A 25,640-nucleotide genomic window follows, 5' to 3' on the forward strand; every position below is an offset into this window, starting at 1 on the left:
CAGATGATCTCAACGCTCCAGCTCTTCTAAAAAGATTCTACTCCAAGTATTCGGGCAAACCCGGCTCCAAGTGTTCTGTGCCCACCTTTAAAAGGGGGGGTACTGTCACTCACCGGACGGTTGAGTGCCTCTGCGCTGGTGCGTGGTTCTCTAGCCTTCCTGCCGGCGCCTGTACTGAGCCGCGGCCGTCCGCCATCTTGATGAACTGCGCATGCGCAGCATCCAAGAACTTATGACCTTTGCTTTTAATCTCATTGGTGGATCAGGCACCTCTCCCTATTTAAGGCACCTGTGCTCATTACCTCGTTGCCTGATCTTGAGTCTCATTCCCTGTGAGTCTCTGAAGGTGTCTCCTGTGTTCTGCTAGTGTCCTCAGTTTCCTGCTGATTACCTGCTCTACTCATCGGGGGTTCCCATACCCGCTACAGATTCCTGTATCCTGCTTGTGTCCTCAGCTGTCTGCTGGATTACCTGCTCTGCTCACCTGGGGTTCCCATACCCGCTACAGACTCCTGTATCCTGCTCGTGTCCTCAGCTGTCTGCTGGATTACATGCTCTGCTCACCTGCGGTTCCCATACCCGCTACAGCCGTTCAGCGCTCCCGCTGTACCTGCATATCCTCGTGGACAAGCTTCTCTACTCGTCAGCGGTATGCTTACTTGTTATTGACTATCAACTGTTACTTTGCATATCCGCCTAGGACAAGCTTCTCTACTCAGCAGCGGTATCCATACCCACTATAGACTATTTGTTGTTACGCTGCATATCAGTTTGGAACAAGCTTCTCTACTCAGCAGAGATATGCATACTTGTGATTGACTATCAGTTATTATCCCGCATATCCGCTTTGTGCAAGCCTCTCTACTCAGCAGCGGTATCCATACTGTTATAGACTATTAGCTGTAAACGCTGCATATCTGTTTGGAACAAAGTTCCTCTGTGCTCTCAGTGTCTTCATACCGTTATTGACTCTTTTCATGCCTCCACTCATCCGCACTTGAACTACTCCTCACTTACTAGCAGTGGTACAACTTGCTGTACGCAGACCACTGACTTCCCCGCTACCTACCTGCACCTGGACAAGTCTTCTCATCACAGCAGTGGTACAACTTGCTATACGCACACCACTGACTTCCCTGCTACCTACCTGCACCTGGACAAGTCTTCTCATCACAGCAGTGGTACAACTTGCTGTACGCAGACCACTGACTTCCCCGCTACCTACCTGCACCTGGACAAGTCTTCCCTTCACAGCAGTGGTACAACTTGCTATCTGCAGACCACCTACTCTCCTGTTACCTTCCTTCACCTGCTCACGTCCACCCTGGTCTCCGTGGTTCAAACCTGCCTTTCCACTATAGATGCAAGTCGCTGACTCATCTACCAGTATAGCTGCAAGTCGCTGACTCATTTACCATTATAGCTGCAAGTCATTGACTATCATCAATTCCATTGGCATCCTCTCTCCATCTGCTGTTATATACGTTCCACTATTCACCCTGCTGCCAGAAGACCGCTGTGCAAACTCTGCCTCTCTGGTAAGCATAGTCAACTGGTGAAATCCTGGGCAAGACTCCTAGTGCCCGTGACAGGGGGATTGTTTCCTGTTACAGATAGTGTTCCGAAACAGCTCAAGTCACAGCAAGGAGAGAAGATGAGGGAGCTGGTTTGTTCAAGTGAGTAAACTTTCCAGAGTCTTGGAATTTGAGCCATAGGCACCAAATGGAGTAATATTCTGTAAATTTATCAGCAGATGAGAGTAAAAGCTTGTCCATAACTCTATAAAACTCCAGTCTCTGGAACCACTCCCGGATGGGTGGGGGAGTGGAATATCTCCAGTGGGTTGGAATCACTGCTTTCGCAGACAAGACAAGATATCTTATAATGGATTTTTTAAAACTAGAAATTGGGACATTGATCTTGTTGAGTAGCCAGAAGGCAGGACTATCAGGAACCACATCTCCTAATATTTTTGTGGAGACTTCAATGACCTGGGACCAGAACGGTCGAAGTGCTGCACATTCCCACCAGATATGTATAGGAGTGCCAGGGGCATTCTGGCATCTCCAGCAGGAATCTGAAACACCCTGATAAAATTTTGCTAGTTGCACTGGACACATATACCATCTTGATAGAACCTTGTAGTTGCTTTCTACCGCAGAGACACTAGTGTAACAAGTATGGGTGGTCTTAAAAATGGCTGACCAATCTGCCTCATGTAATTGCTCTCCCAGATCTTGTTGCCTAGCAGTGGTAAATTTGGTTAAGGAGCTGAAATTTTTTTCTATAAGGAGTTTGTAGATGTTGGAGAGCAAATGGGGAGGACAACTGTCAGCTAGACACATCGATTCAAATGCTGTGGGGGCACTAGTTATGTCATTGCGAGGTAAGCCTGAGGTCAGGAGGTGCTTAATTTGGAGGTATCTCCATATTTTCGAACCCGGAAGCTCCCACTTAGCCTGAATCTCAGCAAAGGAGGACACACCTGTGGAGATTATCAGCTGGCCGACACGTGTGATCCAAGCACGCACTTATGTTTTGAAAGGTCCAGTTTGTCAGTTTGTAACCCCAGGGGAAAAGTGGATTTTCAAATATGGGGGTCAGTGGTGAGATAATAAAGGGAGAAGGAGAGGTGGGGAAGAATCTGAAGTCTGGACCATACTAAGATGGTAGGGCCAATGATAGGGTGTCTAATGAGGGGTAATTTGCTTAATCATGGGGTACACAGAGGGGAGGAAGATGGGTATGATCCCTCAATAACAATACACTGCTTCTCACTGGTAGTGTTTGACCACTCCAGGATCCTCCCCAACATCATAGCATTATGGTATGAGGGGAAGTGCGGGAGTTGGAGTCCCTCTAAGTGTCTACGTTGATGCAAGACATAATGCCTGAAACGGTTTCTGTAGGTCATTAAACCATTTATTTGGTATGTAGATTGGAAGTTTCTGAAGGAGGTAAAGGATACATGGGAGGATATTCATTTTGATAATATTGATACATCCTATTCAGGAAAAAGTCTTGGTCTGCCACTCTTTCAGATCCTTACGGAGCTTAGCTATGAGAGGACCAAAATTAAGGTTGAACAATTGCGTCAGATCTTTATAGAAAAGTACATCCATGTACTTAATGTGAGATGGGCGCAATTGGAATGCAAAAGCCTGCTAGAGCCCTTCAACCACACGAGGAGATAATGATGACTTCAAAGCCATCGATTTTGAATAATTGATTTTAAAATTGGATAGAGAACTGAAGCACTGGAATGCTTTAACCAGATTGGGAACTGAGATGATTTGGTTGGTAACCACGGCTAGGAGGTCGTCTGCAAAAGAGCTAATTTATACTCCGCCTTACCCACTACCACTCCTGAGAGGTCAGGTTTGGCTCCAATGGCATTGGCCAGGGTTTCCATACAAAGCACAATGATTATTGGGGAGAGGGGGGCACCCTTGTCTGGTGGTGTTTCTTATCAAGACTGGATCTGAGAGGGTCCCATTAATTTTTATACAAGCAGTAGGGGTATGGTAAAGGACTAAAATCCGATGAAGGGCAAGTGACCCTAGACCCATATGGGATAACATGCAACACAGGAATGACCAGTCAGTTCGGTCGAAGGCCCTTTCGGCATCCGTGGATAACAACATGGAGGGGGCAGCAAGGTGGCTTAGTGGTTAGCACTTCTGTCTCACAGCACAGGGGTCATGATTTCGATTCCCAACCATGGCCTTATTTGTGTGGAGTTTGTATGTTCTCCCCTTGTTTGCGTGGGTTTCCTCCGTGTGCTCTGGTTTCCTCCCACACTCCAAAAACATACTAGTAGGTTAACTGGCTGCTATCAAAATTGACCCTAGTCTCTTTCGCTCTCTTTCTCTCTATCTCTGTGTGTGTGTGTGTTAGGGAATTTAGACTGTAAGCTCCAATGGGGCAGGGACTGATGTGAATGAGTTCTCTGTACAGCGTTGCGGAATCAGTGGCGCTATATAAATAGATGGTGATGATGAATTAGAGCTGACTGCCGAGCGGACCAGGTCGATAACCTTAGTTGTGTTATCCCTTGCCTCACGACCTGGGATGAATTCAACTTGGTCAGAGTGGATTATTCACGGTAAGATGAGTTTCAATTGGTTAGCTATTAGTTTTGCGTATAGTTTAATGTCCACGTTAAGTAGGGATATCGGCTGGTAACTCAGGCCGAGACGGATCCTTGCCATCTTTAGGTATTACTGCGATGTGGGCTTCTAGGGATTGCGTGGAGAAAGGGGTATCCTCTGAAACAGCATTGAAGGCTGGCACCATTAAGGGTAGTAGCTTATGTTTGAAAGTCTTGTAGTAAGATATTGAGAAACCATCGGGGCCTGGGCTTTTATTTGAGGGAGTAAATTTGATTGCATCAGCTAATTGGTCTTGGGTAAAGGGCTGTTCCAGCAAGGTTATGTTAACGTCTGAGAGAGTTGGAAAAGCGACCTCATGTAAATAAGATGGTATCAAGGGGCACCTATTGGGTAAACCTAAAGCGTCTTGCCCGATATGTTGTAAAGTTCGGAATGGTAGGAGTGGAAGGCCGCTGCTATGTCTGATGTAAGTTGGCATTCTTTTACTTTGTCGTTCTTAAACATAGCTATGAATGTTTTGGCGCACAGAGCCCATAAGGCCCTTGCTAACGTTGAGACGGGTTTGTTACCCCATTGGAAATACAGATTGCGACATTTTCGGAAATCTAGTTTTATTCTATTGTATAGGAGTTTATTTAAAGCAGTCCTAGTTTCAGTCAACTCCACAGGGGATAAAGTGGTTTTGTGTCTGGCTTCTAAAGCGATAATTTTTTTAAGAAGCTGGTCTTTCAAAGCTTCTTTTGTTTTTTCATAAATGAGCCAAGTTGGATCATTTTGTCACGAAGGACGCACTTATGCATATCCCAGACTGACTCTGCCGAGACCTCCAATATAGTCGTCATTGTTCTATTTGTGCTTTACAGTAGGAGTCTTGTAGAAGGAGCTGGTTAAGTCTCCACGAACAACCCTTAACCCTAGGTCAAGCTGAGTGTAGGGACAAAGAAATAGGAGCGTCATTTGACCAAGTCGCCTGGCCTATAGATGTTGAATGAACAAGCCAGAGATGTCTATGTGAGGGAAACTAGTAGTCAATGCGGGAGTGTGGGTGGGAGAAAAAGGTATAGTCTCCAACTGAAGGGTTCTGCAGCCTCCACGTGTCGACCAGCTGAGAACCATGTAAAATGTGTCTTACTTTCCCATGCAGAGACCCACAATACCGGGGCGCTCTATTGGATGTGTTGAGATCAGGTTGCAGGACCAGTTGAGGTCACCTCCAACCACCAAGACACCTTCCGCCAACTTAGCTACATTTTCCAGAACCTTTTCCAGGAACGCAGGTTGACCCTGGTTTGGAACATATAAATCGACATAAGTATAAGTGGTGTCTTGGAGTTTACATTTTATCATGAGGGCTCTCCCTTCTACAAGTCTAATTTTCTGTAGGATCGTAAATGAGTATCTTTTAGAAAACAGAATTTCCACGCCAAGAGTTTTGTCTGTGCTGCTGTTGCTAAAGTACGGGTTAGGATAATAACGGTCCCGGAATGCCGGGGTGGACCCTTGTTTGAAATGTGTCTCCTGCACAAAAACAACATCAGCGCCTTCATTATGAAACTCACGCAAGGCATGTGAATGTTTCTCTGGTACATTTAGGCCTTTGGCATTTACCGAGACTGTTTTACGGACATCGGTCATGGGGGAAAGCTAGACTTAAGGAACGCATTATTAAAGGCTGCCAATCTGGATCAAATGAGAGACAGCTTCAGGAAACAAAGGAAGCGGGTTGGGAGAGAAAAGAATAGAAAAAGAGAAAAGTTGGGTAACGCGCACAAAACACTGCTCCCATCTTCTCAAATAAACTGTACTGCGGTGGGGGTCAATGGGGGATAAGTGACCAAGGTAACTGCTAGTATTCCAAAAAAAAATTAAATAACTAGGGAAGACTGGCTTCCGATCTTTAAAGGGCTGTATAAAGTTTGACAAAATGTGGTAACATAGACATAAAGAAATATATAATTATATATAAAAGGAGGAAATAGGTGAAATGTTGGTTGCTAGTAATTTGGGTGTGGTTAAGATTCAGCTAAAGGTGACTACACAATGGAAGAGAGGAGGTGATAAGATCTAGGATAACTTTGAGTGAGGGGGTTTCACTGTGTTAAATATCATCTAACGAGATAAAACAAAACTAATAAGAATCGGCAATGTCAAAGTATAAATATTAACAAAAGTTAGTGGTCCTCGTCAGTCAGCCTGTAATTTGAGAAAAACACTGAAACCTGCCAAAATGGCGAAGCTAAACGACATCAAAAAAGGAAATAAAAAATAAAAAAATTGTCAGAAGAGCAGGGTACAAAGGAATAATCAGATATTAGTGAGATAAGACTTCTGAGAATCGCAGTCAATTATATCAGATCTCCGGGTCACCCTGTGGAGTCTGTTGTCGCTTTGCTGATTTCCTTGGGTTTCCGGACTTCTGCCAAGGCTCAGTTGTCACAGGATGGAGTCTCGCATTGTAGTCTTTCCACTCCGGAATTTGAACATTTTGAATGACTAGGGCAGAGCAGAAGGGTGCCAGGTCTGATGGGGAACGCACTGATTCTGTTTGCCCATTGAGTGTGACCTGAAGGCCAAACGGAAAGCTTCACCTATATTTAATGCTCCGATTGCAAAGAGCGTCTGTCAATGGCTTGAGCATGCAACGGAGTTGAAGGGTGTTCCAGGAGAGGTCTTGGAAGATTTGTATACTTTGACCATCATAGTCGATCCCATCCATGCCCCTTCCTTTTTGAATGATCGCATATTTTTTTGTGTAATAGTGTAGATGACATATGACGTCTCTCAGGCAGTCTGACTGGGCATCCTGTGGTTTTAGAGCCCTATGAGCTCTGTCGAAGTGGATGTGTTCCTGTGGGTCGTGGCCTAGAATCTCGTTAAAGAATCTGGAGAGGAAAGGGACTAGGTCCTGAAGTGAGATGTCCTCTGGGATACCACGAATCCTCAGGTTGTTTCTGCGACCCCTGTTGTCAAGGTCGTCTATTCTAGTGTTGAGTAGTTGAAATTCCTGAGCTTGTCGTTCTCAGACTTCCTGAAATCTGTCCTGGTGTACCTCCGATTCCAGTATTGACAATCTGGAGGCCAGGTTGGCAAAATCAGATTGGAGGTGGGCTACCTCCTTGCAGATTAACTCATGTAGTCTATTCTCCAATACTTGAAAGTCTTTTCCTCTGAAGTTCCTCCTTTGCGGGAAGCAATTTTATTAGTTGTAGAATAGCCACTAGGTCCTAGCTGTTCTGAGAAGCCATTTGTCACGGTTCAAATACAAAGTGCAGCTCAGGAGCCAGGAATGAGGTGAAAACACACAGTTTATTGCTGGAATTACAATCTGATGGTGTAATACTGAATATACAGTAAAATGCAGGAATAAATAGATAAATACAAAAGTGGAAGTTGCTCAAATCAATTTATAGGCCATAACAGGTGCTGAAAGGGTGGGGTTATCCTGCAAGGAACATACACACAACATTTTTTCCCCCAGCACACTGCTATAGCCAGCAACAGATCTGCCATTTCTACTGTAGATAAAAATGCAAAAGTCTTTGTTGCACACATTTGCAAATGTATGTTTAAGCCATCCTGCCACGCCAAGGCGCTTTTGCTAATAGGATGGTCCTACTCTAAACAATGAGAGTCCCTATATTTGGGCCATACATATGTGTTTTTAAATTGAGAGCTAACTTACCAAAGAGGTACCCCAGAAGCCTTCAAATAGCAATCCAATGTCAGCACTCCCCCTCAGCTACTGACACCAACATGCCTCTCAGACAAATACAAAAGTGGAAGTTGCTCAAATCAATTTATAGGCCATAACAGGTGCTGAAAGGGTGGGGTTATCCTGCAAGGAACATACACACAACATTTTTTCCCCCAGCACACTGCTATAGCCAGCAACAGATCTGCCATTTCTACTGTAGATAAAAATGCAAAAGTCTTTGTTGCACACATTTGCAAATGTATGTTTAAGCCATCCTGCCACGCCAAGGCGCTTTTGCTAATAGGATGGTCCTACTCTAAACAATGAGAGTCCCTATATTTGGGCCATACATATGTGTTTTTAAATTGAGAGCCAACTTACCAAAGAGGTACCCCAGAAGCCTTCAAATAGCAATCCAATGTCAGCACTCCCCCTCAGCTACTGACACCAACATGCCTCTCAGACAAATACAAAAGTGGAAGTTGCTCAAATCAATTTATAGGCCATAACAGGTGCTGAAAGGGTGGGGTTATCCTGCAAGGAACATACACACAACATTTTTTCCCCCAGCACACTGCTATAGCCAGCAACAGATCTGCCATTTCTACTGTAGATAAAAATGCAAAAGTCTTTGTTGCACACATTTGCAAATGTATGTTTAAGCCATCCTGCCACGCCAAGGCGCTTTTGCTAATAGGATGGTCCTACTCTAAACAATGAGAGTCCCTATATTTGGGCCATACATATGTGTTTTTAAATTGAGAGCTAACTTACCAAAGAGGTACCCCAGAAGCCTTCAAATAGCAATCCAATGTCAGCACTCCCCCTCAGCTACTGACACCAACATGCCTCTCAGACAAATACAAAAGTGGAAGTTGCTCAAATCAATCAAATGTTGTGTGTATGTTCCTTGCAGGATAACCCCACCCTTTCAGCACCTGTTATGGCCTATAAATTGATTTGAGCAACTTCCACTTTTGTATTTGTCTGAGAGGTACCTCTTTGGTAAGTTAGCTCTCAATTTAAAAACACATATGTATGGCCCAAATATAGGGACTCTCATTGTTTAGAGTAGGACCATCCTATTAGCAAAAGCGCCTTGGCGTGGCAGGATGGCTTAAACATACATTTGCAAATGTGTGCAACAAAGACTTTTGCATTTTTATCTACAGTAGAAATGGCAGATCTGTTGCTGGCTATAGCAGTGTGCTGGGGGAAAAAATGTTGTGTGTATGTTCCTTGCAGGATAACCCCACCCTTTCAGCACCTGTTATGGCCTATAAATTGATTTGAGCAACTTCCACTTTTGTATTTGTCTGAGAGGCATGTTGGTGTCAGTAGCTGAGGGGGAGTGCTGACATTGGATTGCTATTTGAAGGCTTCTGGGGTACCTCTTTGGTAAGTTAGCTCTCAATTTAAAAACACATATGTATGGCCCAAATATAGGGACTCTCATTGTTTAGAGTAGGACCATCCTATTAGCAAAAGCGCCTTGGCGTGGCAGGATGGCTTAAACATACATTTGCAAATGTGTGCAACAAAGACTTTTGCATTTTTATCTACAGTAGAAATGGCAGATCTGTTGCTGGCTATAGCAGTGTGCTGGGGGAAAAAATGTTGTGTGTATGTTCCTTGCAGGAATAAATAGATGGCTGATGTAGGAAAGTGGTAATATGGAGAGCTCCCAGATAGCAGGTAAGCAGTGATATGGAGAGATCCAGGCAGCATGAAACCACAAGCACAGCAGAGGGTAGGAACAACAGGATGGGACAACAATAACCAGCAATGAATGCTGGGAGAGACAAGTATAAGAAGGACACATCCAGGTGCAAGGAATAATTAGTGAACAGGAAGGTTAACTCCTAAAGCACAAGAGGCAAGCACAATTGCAGCACCTCTGGTGATCAGAGGTACTGCTGCTAACACATAAAATGAACACATACTGCACAGTGCAAAACAAACAGGGACTGCAGGATGCAAGCAGCATTCAAAAGGGAGATGATGCAAAGCAGACGGAGGCAGACCGTGACAGTACCCCCCCACCTTAAAGTGCGGATTCCAGACGCCCAATTACCAAAAATGTCTGCGTTCATCTGAATCATAGTCCAGAATTGGGGGCCCGGCAGAAAAGTCCTCGTCCATGGGTGGAGAGGAAAAGGAGACCATGCCAGATGGAAGTTGAAGCACTGCAGAACCTCCTTTCTTATTACGTCATCCCATTTTATGGGACTTCCTCGGGATTGGGACCTGAGCCAACTGGGAGGAGCATAATGGTATCTCTTGGCCAGGTGAGTTAGGTGGTATTGCTGACAATGCAGAGGCCCCGCAAGATGGCATAGTGGGAGGTGTTACAAACTTGCTGATAACTGCCTCAATAAAGGATTGTAAGTCCGATAAGATGGGGTGATCCGTCTCAATAAATGGGTTTACCCATTCCAAAGCTTTTCCTGTAAAGTTGGATAACAGGTAATATACTTGCTTCCATTGGTTATCTAGGAGGTCAGGTACTGATGGTAAATAGGATATAAAAAATTTAATCAGAGCATTAAATTGCTGTATATCCCCATTGAAAGTAGGTGGTAGCTCAGACTTGGCACCCTTGGCAACGGATGGTTCAGACTTGGCAGCAGGCCCGGCCTGGGCGGCAGGCTTGGCAGCAGGCCCGGCCTGGGCGGCAGGCTTGGCAGCAGGCCCGGCCTGGGCGGCAGGCTTGGCAGCAGGCCCGGCCTATGCGGCAGGCTTGGCAGCAGGCCCGGACTGGGCGGCAGGCTTGGCAGGGACAGCACTGAGAGAAGCCTCGGGGCAGACAACACTGTGAGAAGCCTCAGGGCAGGCAGCGCTGTGAAAAGCCTTGGGGCAGGCAGCACTGTGAGAAGCCACGGGTCAGACAGCACTGTGAGAAGTCACAGAGCAGACAGCGCTGTGAGAAGCCTCAAAGCAGACAGCACCAAGTGGCAACTCGGGCTGAACCGCATGGACAGGCAACTCGGGCTGAACCGCATGGACAGGCAACTCGGGCTGAACCGCATGGACAGGCAACTCGGGCTGAACCGCATGGACAGGCAACTCGGGCTGAACCGCATAGACAGGCAACTCGGGCTGAACCGCATGGACAGGAAACTGTTCTGGAGCAGGCTTTAAGGGCAGCGCCCCCACTGGAGCAGACTGTAACTCAGGAACAGAGACAGGGGCTGAAGACTCAAAACTGGAGACAGGGGCTGAAGACTCGGAACTGGAGACAGGGGCTGAAGACTCGGAACTGGAGACAGGGGCTGAAGACTCGGAACTGGAGACAGGGGCTGAAGACTCGGAACGGGAGACAGGGGCTGAAGACTCGGAACGGGAGACGGAGGCTGGGACCTCGCAACATTAGACGGAGGCTGGGACCTCGCAACATTAGACGGAGGCTGGGACCTCGCAACAGGAGACGAAGGCTGGGACCTCGCAACAGGAGACGGAGGCTGAGACTTCGCAACAGGAGACGGAGGCTGGGACCTCGCAACAGGAGACGGAGGCAGACCGTGACACCATTTCAGTTGTTGCCATATCAGCCGTTGAAGGTGAATCTGATGCTGGTGAACTCGGGGAGGAGGTCACTGGAGAAACAGCTGAGGGAATTGTGGATGTTGAGGTTTTCAGGAATTGTCTAAGATGAGAGCATTGTGGTGTCTCAGCAGGTTTTCCAGAATTCTGTTTTTGGCCCTTCTTGTCTTTACCCACGTGTAGTGCGTGTAGTACCATAGACAAACTGGAGAAAACAGTCTTGAATTGCATGAAGCGAAATATGGAGTCACCTTTAGTCACATCTCCGCAAAGAGGCCTAGGGAGCAACAAGGCTGAAAAAGAAACTCATCTTGTCAATCACATAGTGAGCAATCAGCAGAGTTGTGACAGCGTGTACAGAGCAGCTATGAGATAGCTATATTTGAAGAAATTAAGGCTTTTTTACCAACGGGTGGAGCTGTTGGTTCAGACAGAGCCTTGCTGTAGATTGATGTTTCCTTCTGTCACCAGTAGGTGGGGCTGTTGGCGCAAGAGTAACAGTAATTGGCACATACAGAAAGGGAAATATTTTAACCTGTCTTAATTCAAATAGTGGCAGCAGGATACATACACGTCAGTCCTCATGGGAGTATGCATGCCTGCAGTGCGGCAATAGATTCTGATTTACCGGCACATAGAGTAGGAAACAGCTGGGTCTCAGGTAGGTAGTCCAGGCTCCAAAATCATCCAGAAGAGAAGGGGGGAATGGCTGCCAAGTTACTTCCGGCGAGTGCCAGCCACGGAGTAGATGGGCCAGATGAACACCACCCCATGTCCCAGGGGTCATAGCTTTTCTTCAAGATGTGCTCTGCCCCGTCTTCACTACCAGGGGGTGATAGAGAGCTGCATCTGTGTGGAACTACACGTGGAGGGTAAGTAGGGGACAGAGAGTCACTAGGGAGCAGGGAGTCCATGTCCCCCTAATCTGCACTCCTTTACTCACTGCGACTGACCAGGGTAGGCTTGTGCAGGATGTGGGGGTGATGCGCTTCCTATAATGGAAGGTTGCAGCCAGGGGCAGCTACTATAGCTAGAAGAGAGGGCCCAAACTCCCAATAGTAAATAATTGTAGGATGTACCCCAATGCAAATAAATGGATGTGTTCTAAATAAGCAACAGTTTTACTGAAATAAATAGTATAGCAAACAAATAAGTGATCACTCGCATAAAAACAAACAATTCAGCTGTTATAAATTGATACTTAGGATAAATAATCCATGATAATTTCTATGATGATTAAGCAGCTAAAATACATATAATGGACCAAAAATCAAAGGCCCAATAAATAGTTCAATATAAATTCAAGTCCAATGATCTAGATAAGGGCTGTTAGGCAGAATGTGGAATCGGCTCCAATAGGAGGAACATGGGTAGATAAAATAATCAAATGCTCAACAGAAAAAAAAAAAGAGTGAGACGTGAGCTCACCCCCGCAATCGATCAATCTCCCAGTTCCGATGGACTCCACAATTATATTCTCCTGGTGTATAGACGATCCTGACATCAGACGACCAGACTTCCGGATGTGATAGCTGGCGCGTCTGTCACGTCTGTCGCGCATGCGATACCAGGAAGTAACTTGTCAGCATCGGAGCATGCCGACTCTAGAGTTGCCCTAGGGAGGGTAGAATAATTGGGCACATTAAAGGTTGCTGGCTAGCTTGAGAAGGCTGTAGGGATGCCTAGATAGTGGCAGCTAGATACGGAGCTCCTCAATGATGCGACCGGCCCGGAAGGCTACCAAGCCACGCCTTGGTAGAAGCTTTTTTTTTATTATTTCTGTTTCCCTGACTTTAAACCTCTATGCACTTGATCATAAGCTGTAGCAGATAATGTAAAGGGACTAGTATAATCATGACTGGTGCCAGCAGCTGCTTGGTGCTCCTGCTCTTCTGTGGACTGATCAGAATCCATATTGATGGCACAGAGCAATGAACCTGGAGAGAGAACACTGCTACCCCTGTTTCTGTGTGAGCCGTGGCACTCGCCAATGTCACTGGAGAAGGATGAGAACATTGCCACACCTCCTGTTTCTCTGTGAGCAATGATGCTGTGCAATTTCCACTGGATACTGCCAAGAACGCTGCTACCCCTCCTGTGTCGTCTGAAAAATGCTACGGGATCTCTGTGGAGGAAGGTACTTATGGAATCCAAAACTTGCGAGATCCAACAATTCGTCAATGACATTTTGCCTCAGTTTCAGTAACGAGAGCGCAGGGAAGTACCGTATTGGTAGAGTTCGGGGTGGTTCTTTTTTCAAAAAACTGAGCCTGAGCATCCCTAGTTTTAATGTCATTTGATACTCGTGTCAATCATTTGGTATTTTTTAATAAATTATTTTTAGTAAGTATCTTCAAACCAGTTTTGTTTTCTGTGACATCTGCTATTTGATTATTTTTCTAGAATTGTTTAATCTAATAGTGAGGAGTTATCTAAAACTAGTTATTAATTCAGCAGCGCTATTCAATCCTACAGTATTCTATTTATTTTAAGGGATAATTGTCAATACCCTGTATCGGCAGCTTAGATTATTTTCTTACCTTCCCACTCCTTTTGAAACTTAACTAATGTTCACTTGGTCCCTGTATAACAGGGGCTCATTAAGGGTTCAGGCTGTCCTAGGCTAATGTACCTTCCACACCAGGCAAATACGTGTTGGGTAAAAACTCATCCTTAATTTAAAATCTGGCTTCCTTCACAAATTGTTATGTTCCTGTGTTTTCGAAACTCTGCTCCATTTGGCTTTTTAGAAGGGTCACGATAATATATTTTATGTAAAATTTTACTTTGGAGAACAACTATTCTCTTATATTAAAATGAATTTCAGTTTATACTTACTTCCATCACAGTTTTGCACCCCCAGAATTGTTATTTTCTAATATTGTAACTGTTTTGTTCAGATGTGTTGGACTCTGCTTTAAGTACTTGTGGTACACTTGTTTTATATAAAGGTTATCAGTCTGCATTGTCTTTATTTAGAAGTTAGTGTATTGGACTGCTAATCAGGGGCTGCTACAATTTTTTTCCTCATTGCCATGCTGTATGATTATTAGAGCTTAGCTTTGAGTGTTAAGTGCTTCAATGTTTCATTCCTGTTCTAAAGAGTTGGCTAGTATTTTCTACCTGTTTTAAGCTTGGTTTTCTGCATTCATACTGTGATTGGATCACTTATAAATAACTTATTGCAATAATATATTTAAATTATTAGCACAGTGTACCAATTTATATAGTTGCAAATGTACTGGTTCTTGATATTGCGTATTAGAAACGTACCTATTTTATTATATTGTGTGTTATTTCTGTATAGGTATTAATTTCTGAGGTGTTGATTTGTAACTTCTGGGACAGGACGTCATGATTGGATTTGTATAACTTTTCTAAAGAAAGTTCCTCATGTTAATTACACCTTTTCATCTATGTGGCCAACACGTCTGTTTAGCCTGTATACACAAGGGACCGCTGCCTCTCTGTTTGTGTGGCTTGTTATCCTGCATCTCAGATCCTGTCTGAATAATGCACATAGCAGGTTTTGGGATATAGCAGATTAGTGTAAATTTTGTTAACTTTGCATTGCATTTAAATCCATGTTTTGGGGAAACATATTGCATCCCGATACTAAAAATAACTCAGACGTGTTGGGTTCAGGGAGGATCAGGGGGCGGCATGTCACAATGTGTATAAAAAGAACTGGTTTCTACTGAAATGTATCCTTCTATCTGTACCTTTCTGGATGTCACTAGTACCTTCAACTTGTGACTTTAACTGTTCTTATTAGGACTAACTGAGCTAATAAAACATCCTTGCTTCAAGAACCTGCTTTGATGACTACTTAACCTGCTGTAAATCCTGTGACCTGCAGATTAGACATAAATCGAATCCGTTCTTCGGCTATTCTGCGGTTGGACCCAGCATTCCAGTACCAACTCTTTGCCCGCTACCTGCAGCTCTGGCCAGTGTGATAGGCCAGGGTGGAACCCATCTACAGCAACCCTGATCTGAAGGCAAGAGGTCAGGTGTTCCAGCCCAGGTGTACCAGCAGCGAGAGTTGCACAGAAAGACGCGGTTCTAGGTGTCGCTAAGGAGCCTAGTCATGGCATCAGCAAAAGACCCTCCTTTTGCGGTTAGAGGGTGCATTTGAGGTAAATAAAGGGGACAGTGGCATGGCAAGCTCAGCTGGTCCTCAGCAAAACAGCAGACAGGATAGCATAGGAGGTCCTGTTACAAATCTTTTCTCTAAATCCTTTCTCTAATCAGCTATTTACTAAATAGAATAAGATGTCTGAGTTTTTACCTCTTATTATTCCATGTGATAGAAAACTAGTAGAGGCAACCAGGTTGGGATTCTATTATCTATTAGGTATGGTTTCATCAACTGTACAGACTGAGAGTAATATATTAATTCTGATATGTACATTTTAGTATATATTCATTTTGTTTATACTTCAATGGTTTTATTATTTCCTTATCTGAATGTTGTGATCGTAATGGACATTTTAGCCACTTAAATATGGGTGTTATTTTTATGAATGGTGGCTTATACATACTTTTAATTGCTCCACTTTGTGTGACAAAGAGATAAGATTGCTGTACTTTATAACTTGGAAAGGACTTTCCAGGACATTTGCAAAAATAACTGTGGGAGGGGAGAATACCAAAGAATTTTTTTTATCTAAGAGTCTGCGATACACAATGGTATCCTTTCCTTGATAAGGTCTTTGAGTGACGACTTAATTGGCCTTTGAATTAAGTGACAGTGATTACTGGAAGTTGTTCGCACAACAGGAAACACGTGTGTGTTCTAGAAAGACTAGGTGGAACGCACACAAGGAGTGACAACATTTACCTTGGAGGAAACACGGTCTGGTGCTCTTTAAGTAATGAGGATACTTTCTTAAACAAAATTGTTTTTGGAGGGGAAGAATCTGGTGAAAACCAGATTGGATCTGTGGACTTACAATATTTAGCATTTTAGGAATATGGGACACTTTTATTTCTCTATGAAGTGACACATGATTTAGTAGAGTGACATACATTTCTGGACTATTCGGTTTTTACATGTTAGATTTAATTTATATGATAGTCAAATACATTTTTATATTTAGATTAGATTGAATTCATTATACCTCTATTTTTATGCTTGGAGGTATGGGATGATTACCTTTCCTTTTTTTATTACGTTTTTTTTATGAGGTTTTTAATCAATATTTGGTAATAAAGTTATGTGAAATATACAAGAGGTTGTGCACCTTTTTATATTATTGCTATATATGTATAGATTATAGGTATTTATTTTTAGGCAGCACCCAGTTGTATATCATCACTTAGTAGATTGTTAGGTGGCTGAAATGCCAAATAGATTTTGTTACAATACTCTCCCTCTGAAATAAATAGGGTACTGGGCAACACCTGTTGTGTGGTGTTTTAATTTGGTGTAGTGCTAATTATTGTTTTTTCTGATGTGCACAAAAAGAAATGGTTTATTCCTGCAAAAATAACACAAGATCACAAAACATTATTTGCTTTGTGTGCCTGCAATTTTCGACTTTCGTAAATTATCTTGTATGATTCAGATAATGACAAAGTAATTATTCTGAAAAACTTCATACACACATGATATTATAATGTTTTTTAGTAAATGTAATCACCATCATACATAAAGAAATATATATATGGGGTTAATAAGCAGATTAAAGCAATGTATTACAAAAACACTGTCCTCCTAATAGTATGACTTGTTTTCTACTAAACCTGGATTTGGTCAGCTCATTCAGTCAAGTTTTCACAGAGTGTAGGAGCTTTGTTTTATTTGTTTTTGTATACAAGCTTTGACATGGTAGAGCTATTTTTTTTCTCTGTACACAAAATAAATTGTGTAATAGAAAGGGTCACTGTTTATTTGATTTATTTCCAGAAACAGGAAGCATTTTTTATTTTTTGATAACTAATCATTCAGAAACCTATACACTGGGAATGGTGTGCACCTTCTGCTTGTTAAGATGATAAAACACTACCTCTGGTTTTTGTTCTGCTTTTTCTAAGTATATATCACAAAACCTACTTCTGATGATCCTGAATATTCTGGAATGAGGTTATGACGTGCTTGAATTATCTGACAGTTTGGTACGCATATATATTTCACTTAAGGATTTTGAAATATATTCCTAAAAGAATACACTATTGTGCGGCTTATCCCTCTGTTTGAATTGTAGATATTTTTCAGCAATACCTGGTAGCCGCCTGTACATTGGAAAGTGTTATTAAGGACTATGTGGACTCATTTTATTCCTAATATTAAGTCACGTGCCATTCTTGTATCATTGTTTTTGTTGTAATAAAATACACATAACCTAAGAACTGATACATATGTTTTCCGCAATGAGGCAGGTAAGCACAGCTAAATATTGTTTATCTAATCATATCTGCAATTTGTATGCAGCATTTAGTGCATAAAGAGGAAAACAGTGCATTATTATGTTTAATATGTTTATAAGCCATCCAAAGTGCTCAACTGTAATAAGAACAAGCATACTGTCTTCAACTGTCTTCTGTTGTAAATTCGTCTAAACACCTTAATAGTTCTGGTAAATGGGCTAGATTCTTGTTAGTGAAACTGAAGGTACTAGCAAAAAAGCTTCTATGTATACTTTTTAAAGCTGTTTTACCACCTAGGAAATTTTTTTTGTAAGGTAGCCACTCCTTCTACCCAGAGCCTGCGAGGATGCTTCATGCAGCCATTTTGTCTTCTCCAGTTTCTCCAACCAGGAGGGGTTGCTCTGTGGCTTGTTATTAATCCTCCTGCTTGCACACTCCTTTTGCCATTTAATGTTGGTTAGCAAAATTAATTTGCTGCTTCTGTATTTCTGCATACCTTTACAAAAATGTTTTCCTGGGTCTTAATGCAACTTTAGAATATCTGTTATCAGATAGTTAATCCAGTGTTGATCTATGTTAAAAAAAGAGGATTTTGCAAAAGAAAAGGAAAATTCTTTTGTGAGTTAGCAGAAATAGGTGCTGTTTTAAATTGCATCTTTATTAACTATGTATTGTACAGTTTCCCTGAATGTCAGATCCCAGTTACATATTATGCATATCTTTCTCAGATTAATCAAGAAGCTGGAGCACACTTGGAAAGCTCTTGTTCATGATGGGGTGAGTTATGATAATATGGCTACCACCATTAATCAACCTAAAATTTCATTAGTTTTTTCTTATTAATAGTTGCAATAGAATTTTTATTAATTTCCTTTCCCTTTTGTGATGTACATATCCTTTATTGAAATTTAAATGCAGTATTGACAATCAAAAGTGTTATCAGAAGTCTCAAAGAACAAACCGCCAAAATGAGAACAGAAAAAACCAATATAAACATTCCAAAAATACAATGTGGTATGGGTGATAAAATAGAAAGTAGAAGAAAAGACAGAAGGAGAGGAAAAGACTGGAAAAGAAAAGGGGATGGGTGGGGGGGTTGTTGCTTTCTGGTCTAAGAAAAAAAGAAGGAAGGGGTGTAGGAAATTGGCTTAGGTTGTTGCTCGTGGGAGGGGTGGAAGCAGGATTGATCAGGGATGCACACATTTCGGATTCCTGAAAATGTAGCGAAAGACACCGTGTTGTATAATACTCGGTAAATTTATCAGCAGATAGAACAAACTCGTCCATTGCTATATAGAATTTTAACCTCTGGAACAAATCTTTAATTGGAAATGCGATCTCCAGTGGTTTGGAATCACTGCTTTAACAGCCGAAATTAGATGCTTCAGGGCGGAAACACCGGATTATCAGGGATGCCCCCCAATATTTTGTCTGACTACTCTGACTTGAGTCCAAAAAGGATGCAGTGCCGGGCAGTCCCAACAAATATGAATGGAAGTGACAAGGGCAGGTTGACATCGCCAGCAAGAGTCTGACATTCCCCCGTAAATCTTTGCTAGTTGAGTTGGACACCTATACCATCTCAAGAGAACTTTATAGTGGGTTTCTATGACTGAGACGCTGACTGAGGATGCATGGGTGGTCTCAAATTTTGCTGGTCAGTCTGCTTCCCAAACCTCACCCCCCAAGTCCTGCTCCCAAACCGTAGTGCACCAGGGCAAGGAGTTGAACGGGTTTTCCACTAGGTGTTTGTAGATAATGGATAGTAAATGAGATGGGCAGCTGGTAGCCAGGCACATTGACTACAAAAGCATGAGGGCTCTGGCCACGTCTACACGGGTGAGCCCAGATGGCAAGAAATGCTTAATTTGGAGATACCTCAAGACTCTAGAATGTGATAGTTCTTATTGATCCTGAATTTCTCCAAAGGAGGACACACCCGAGGGTCTGGTCAGCTGGCCGACATGTGTAATCATCACCTGAGCCCATACCTTGAATGTGCTAGCCTGTAAACCCGGTTGGAATAAAGGATTGTCAAATAAGAGTGTCAAAGGTGAGATAGGGAGGTGGATATCTGGGAAAGTGTCCAGAGTCTGGACCACATTGAGATATTCGGACCAATGGTGGGATGCCTGATGGAGGGTAATTTACTCAATCAGTGTGTTCTGGGACAGGGAAGGCAGATATGATCCCTCAATTGTAATCCACTGCATTTCACAGTTGTGGTTCGTCCATTCAAGGATCCTCCCAAGCTTGACAGCTTTATAATATGAAGGAAAGTGAGGGAGCTGGAGTCCCCTCAAGTATCTGCACCTGTAGAGGGCATCATGTTTAAAACAAGGCACCCCCCCTTTCACACAAAGTCTCTCAACAGACTCTGTAGGTCATGGAACCATTTGTCAGGCATGTGAATAGTTAGCGTTTGTAGGAGGTACAAAATATGAGGGAGGATATTAATCTTAATTGTGTGAGCATCACAGTGGCTTAGTGGTTAGCACTTCTGCCTCACAGCACTAGGGTCATGAGTTCGATTCCCGACCATGGCCTTATCTGTGGGAAGTTTGTATGTTCTCCTAGTGTTTGCGTGGGTTTCCTCCGGGTGCTCCGGTTTCCTCCTACACTCCAAAAAAAATACTAATAGTTTTGGTTGCTATTTAATTGCCCTAAGTCTCTCTCGGTCTGTGTGTGTGTATGTTAGAAGATTTAGATTCTAGGCTCCAATGGGGCAGGGACTGATGTGAATGAGTTCTCTGTACAGCGCTACGGAATTAGTGGCGCTATGTAAATAGATGATGATGATGTTGATAATTATATTGATTTGTTCTGTCCAGGAATAGGTCTTGCTCTTCCACTCTCTCAAATCGGTGTGAAGCTTAGCAATAAGGGTACCAAAATTGAGATCACACAGTAGTGATAAGTCTTTAGGGATGAGCACACCCAGTGTCACGGGCACTAGGAGTTGCTTACCCGAGTTTCACCAGATGGAACTCTGATAGAGAGGCGGGGTTATGGCACGCACCTCAAAGCAGGCAGGTGAATGATTGGAGCGACACAACAGCAGGAGAGTAGAGATAGTCTGAGGAAGTCAGCGACTTGCAGCTATGGTAAGAGGAAAGTCAGCGACTTGGAGCAGTAAACTGGAGGCTGAAGATAATGTAGACACGAGGAGTGGACGTGGATAGGTGATGGTAGGTAGAGGAGGAGTTAGTGGTCTGCATACAGCAAGTTGTACCACTGTAGTGATGGGAAGAATAGTACTGGTGCAGATAGGTAGCAGGGTAGTCGGTGGTCTGCGTTCAGCAAGTTGTACCACCACTATGGTGAGGAGTCTGGTCCAGGTGTAGGTAGGTAATAGGAGAGTCAGTGGTCTGCGTATAGCAAGTTGTACCACCGCTGTGATAGGAGGACTTATCCAGGTGTGGGTAGGTAGCAGGGAAGTCAGTGGTCTGCGTGCAGCAAGTTGTACCACTGCTGTGAGAAGGAATGAGGACTTGTCCAGGTGCAGGAGAGTGAAGTTTAAAGGCAACCTGTGGCTGTATGGAAACAGCGCGAGTAGAGCAATGTCTTGTGAGGCAGAGATGGAAGGCACAATGAATAGTCTGTATGGAGAAGATGCCTTGCAGGGAGGAGAAGCTGGTCACAGCAGATATGCACAATAACGCTAAGTAGTAGCGTGAGGAGATATCGTAGCTTGAGTGACAGCTTGTCCTAAATGAAGCAATGCAGTAACACAGTCTATATGGGTACTTGTACCCTGTGCAGCAAACAACAATGGATACAACTGGTATGCGAGCAATAGTCAGTAGATCATACCCAGTTGTGTAGATCCGGAATAAGCTGAGAAGTGAAGCGTTGTAGCGGTATGGGAACCGCCGCTGAGTTGAGCAGGGTGCAGCGTGGAAGCTGAAGCACGAGTAAAGCTGGAAGCAGTTTGGAAACTGCACCCAGGAGTAGAGCTAGAAGCAGTTTGGAAACTGCACACAGGAGTAGAGCTGGAAGCAGTTTGGAAACTGCACACAGGAGTAGAGCTGGAAACAGTTTGGAAACTGCACACAGGAGTAGAGCTGGAAACAGTTTGGAAACTGCACACAGGAGTAGAGCTGGAAACAGTTTGGAAACTGCACACAGGAGTAGAGCTGGAAGCAGTTTGGAAACTGCACACACCTATAGAAGTTCACTGGGAGTGAGACTTCAAGATCAGGCAACTACCTAAGGCTGCAGGTGCCTTAAGTAGGGAGGGGTGATTGATCCATCAATCACATTAGTGGTAAAGGTGGGCACATAACACTTGGAACCAGGTTTGCTCGGAAATTTTTGGTAGAATTTTTTAAGCAGGGCTGGAGCGTTGAGGTCCTCAGTGCGAATCCAGGAGCGTTCTTCTGGACCGAAGCCCTTCCAATGAACGAGGAATCGGAGAGTTCCTCGCGAAATTTTAGCATCCAGGATCTGAGAGATCTCGAACTCCTCTTCTTGATGAATCTGTACTGGTTTAGGTACAGAAGGAGGAGCAGAAAAACGATTGATAACAAGAGGTTTGAGCAGAGAGACATGGAAGGCATTGGAGATCCAGAGGTTCTTTGGTAATAGTAGCTTGAAGCATACTGGATTTATGACTTGAGTGATCTTGTATGGTCCGATGAAGCGTGGCGCAAACTTCATGGACGTTCAAGCGGATGTTTTTTGTAGAAAGCCATACACGGTCTCCAAGCTTGAGTGGTGGAATGGCTCGCCTCTTTTTATCTGCGAAGAATTTGTATCTGGCTGATGCTTTCCTCAGGGATGATCTCACCTGAGTCCAGATGGTTTTAAAGTTTTGACAAAGTCTCTCCACCGCAGGGACTTGGGTGGGAGGGAGGGCAGGAAACTCTGGGAGAGACGGATGGTGACCGTAAACCACGAAAAAAGGAGTTTTTGTTGAAGACTCATGGTACATGTTATTGTGGGCAAACTCAGCCCACGGGAGTAAATCTACCCAATTATCTTGATTGGCTGAGGAAAAGATTCTTATGAAGGTCTCGAGATCTTGATTGACCCTTTCGGTCTGGCCGTTTGATTGGGGATGGTAAGACGATGATAGAGACAGTCGGATACACAAGTTCTTACAAAGGGCTTGCCAGAATCTGGAGACGCTCTATCGGACACAATCTCGGACGGACAGCCGTGAATTCGAAAAATATCTTTAATAAAATGGTCAGCCAAGGTAGAAGAAGATGGTAATCCGGTGAGAGGGACGAAGTGAACCATCTTGGAGAATCTATCCACCACTACCCAGATGGTATTACATCTCTTGCTAAGAGGAAGTTCGGTGACAAATTCCATACTTATGTGGGTCCAAGGTTTGGTAGGGATAGGTAGTGGTTGGAGCAATCCCGCTGGTGTTCTGCGGGAAGACTTAAATTGAGAGCAGATCTCACAAGCGGCCACAAATTCTCTGACATCCTTTCTGATAGAAGGCCACCAATAACTCCGGGAAAGGATCTCAAAAGTCTTTCGTTCACCAGAATGTCCAGAGAAGCGTGAAGAATGGTACCATGACAATATTCTCTTGCGTAGAGATGGCGGAACAAGAGTTCTTCCAAACGGTAGCACATTGGTGGACGAAGTGGCCAAAGTCACACATTTGGGATCCAGTATAGGATGATCGGAAGAATCCAAGATGTCAGAAGGAGGAGCAAATGCCCGGGATAAAGCATCTGCTTTCCTGTTCTTTGCAGCAGGTTTGAACGTTATAATGAGTTCAAAGTGAGAAAAGAAAAGTGACCACCTCGCCTGTCGAGGGTTTAGACATTGGGCTGTTTGTAAATAGAGGAGATTTTTGTGGTCGGTGAAGATGGTTACCGGATAATGAGCCCCCTCCAGTAGATATCTCCACTCCTCCAATGCGACTTTTATTGCCAACAGTTCTTTGTCACCGATGGTGTAGTTCTTTTCCGCGGGTAGAAGACCCCGGGAGTAGAAGGCACAAGGATGGAATTTCTGTTGCTCAGATCTTTGGGAGAGAATAGCTCCTAGTCCGACATTGGAGGCGTCCACCTCGAGAAAGAAGGGAAGGTTTACGTCAGGCTGCCGAAGAACAGGGGCGGTAGAAAATGCTTCTTTAAGGCTTTGGAAAGCGTGAAGGGCCTCGGAGGACCAGTGTTTAGTATTGGCGCCCTTCTTGGTCAGGGCCACAATAGGAGAAGCAATAGATGAGAAGTTCAGGATAAAACGTCTGTAATAATTCGCAAACCCCAGGAAGCGTTGTATAGCCCTGAGGGTAATTGGCTGGGGCCAAAGTAGAACGGCATTAACTTTTGTCTGGGTCCATCTCCAGACCTACTCCGGACACGATGTATCCCAAGAATGGAATTTGGGATAATTCGAAGGAGCATTTTTCTAATTTGCAGAATAGGAGGTTCTTCCGCAGTCTGGAGAGAACTTCTGCCACATGTTGATGGTGGGAGACAAGATCTTGAGAGAAGATTAAAATGTCGTCCAGATAGACTACAACGCACACGTATAATAGGTCCCGGAAGATCTCGTTCACGAATCCTTGGAAGACAGTTGGGGCATTACACAGTCCAAAGGGCATAACTAGGTATTCGTAATGCCCATCCCTGGTGTTGAATGCTGTCTTCCATTCGTCGCCTGACTTGATCCGGATTAGGTTGTAAGCGCCACGGAGATCAAGTTTGGTAAAAATCCGAGCACCTTTTATACGATCAAAGAGTTCGGTGATAAGAGGAATCTGGTACCGATTTTTTACGGTTATGGCATTGAGCCCCCGATAATCAATGCAGGGTCTTAAGGTCCCATCTTTCTTTTTCACGAAAAAGAAGCCCGCTCCAGCGGGAGAGCTGGAAGGTCGAATGAATCCGCGATGAAGGTTGTCCTTGATATACTCTGACATAGCCTGTGTCTCTGGTAGTGAGAGAGGGTATACACGGCCCCTAGGAGGGTTTTTGCCAGGTAGTAAATCTATGGGACAATCCCATGCCCGATGAGGTGGCAGGCGTTCAGATTGCGCCTTATCGAACACGTCAGCGAACGGGGCATACTGTGGAGGAAGACCCGGAGGACCAGGTGTTATAGATGATCTGTTGATTTTGAGTGGTACCACTCGGGTTTGGCATCTATGATGACAATCCAGGCCCCAGGATGTGACTTGGGGAGTACTCCAATCAACTTGTGGTGAATGAAGCTGAAGCCATGGAAGGCCAAGAACGATGGGACTAGTAGTAGCAGGAAGGACCAGCAAAGAGATTTTCTCTCGGTGTAAGGCTCCAATTTGAAGGGTCAAAGGAGTCGTACAGTGGGTGATAAGTCCATTAATGATGCGAGAGCCGTCTATAGCGGTGACCGCTATGGCGGTTTTTAACGGGGCCACTGGTTAACAAGAGCACTGGAGATAAAGTTGCGGGCAGCGCCGGAAGCCAGAAGTGCTTGAGAGATAAAAGATTTGGTGGCTGAGAAGATGGTAACATCAAATGCACACACTTTGGAATCCATAGAAGATGGAGAGGAGTCCAGGGACCCTAACCTTACCTCTCCAGAACTAGTTAGGGCCTGGCATTTCCCGACTTCTTAGGACATGAGTTCAGGCTGTGAGTAGGGTCAGCACAATAGATGCAGAGTCTATTTTGTATTCGTCGATCCCTCTCTCTAGATGTTAACTTAGAACGTCCTACCTCCATGGGTTCCACTGGAGGGGGAAGATGACGAACTTGAGGTGATGGGCGAGTGAACCCCTTAGAGGTGCTTGTTCTTTCAGACTCCCTCTCACGGAATCTCATGTCTACCCTATGACATAGGGAAATTAGATCGTCCAAGGAGGAGGGTAACTCTTGTGTGGTCAGTGCGTCTTTGATCTTATCCGTCAGACCCTGCCAGAAGGCAGCTATCAGGGCCTCGGTGTTCCACTGTAGTTCAGAGGCGATTAT

At 44.1% G+C, this 25,640-nt stretch overlaps 1 protein-coding gene across 4 annotated transcripts in view; it reads left to right on the forward strand.

Moving 5' to 3' along the window:
- The window catches only part of PIP5K1C (phosphatidylinositol-4-phosphate 5-kinase type 1 gamma), a 238,503-nt gene that overhangs the window by 179,999 nt on the left and 32,864 nt on the right, over positions 1-25,640 (forward strand). For 3 of the 4 annotated variants that reach the window (XM_075204822.1, XM_075204825.1, XM_075204823.1), the window contains one exon: positions 18,450-18,498. In XM_075204822.1, coding sequence (XP_075060923.1) covers positions 18,450-18,498 — 49 coding nt within the window. Of the gene's footprint in view, positions 1-15,208; positions 15,483-18,449; positions 18,499-25,640 lie in introns of those variants that run through there. The other variant, XM_075204824.1, reaches the window with a different exon arrangement.

This window comes from Mixophyes fleayi, chromosome 1 (assembly GCF_038048845.1).
Source record: "Mixophyes fleayi isolate aMixFle1 chromosome 1, aMixFle1.hap1, whole genome shotgun sequence".
NCBI classification, from domain to species: Eukaryota; Metazoa; Chordata; class Amphibia; order Anura; family Limnodynastidae; genus Mixophyes; species Mixophyes fleayi.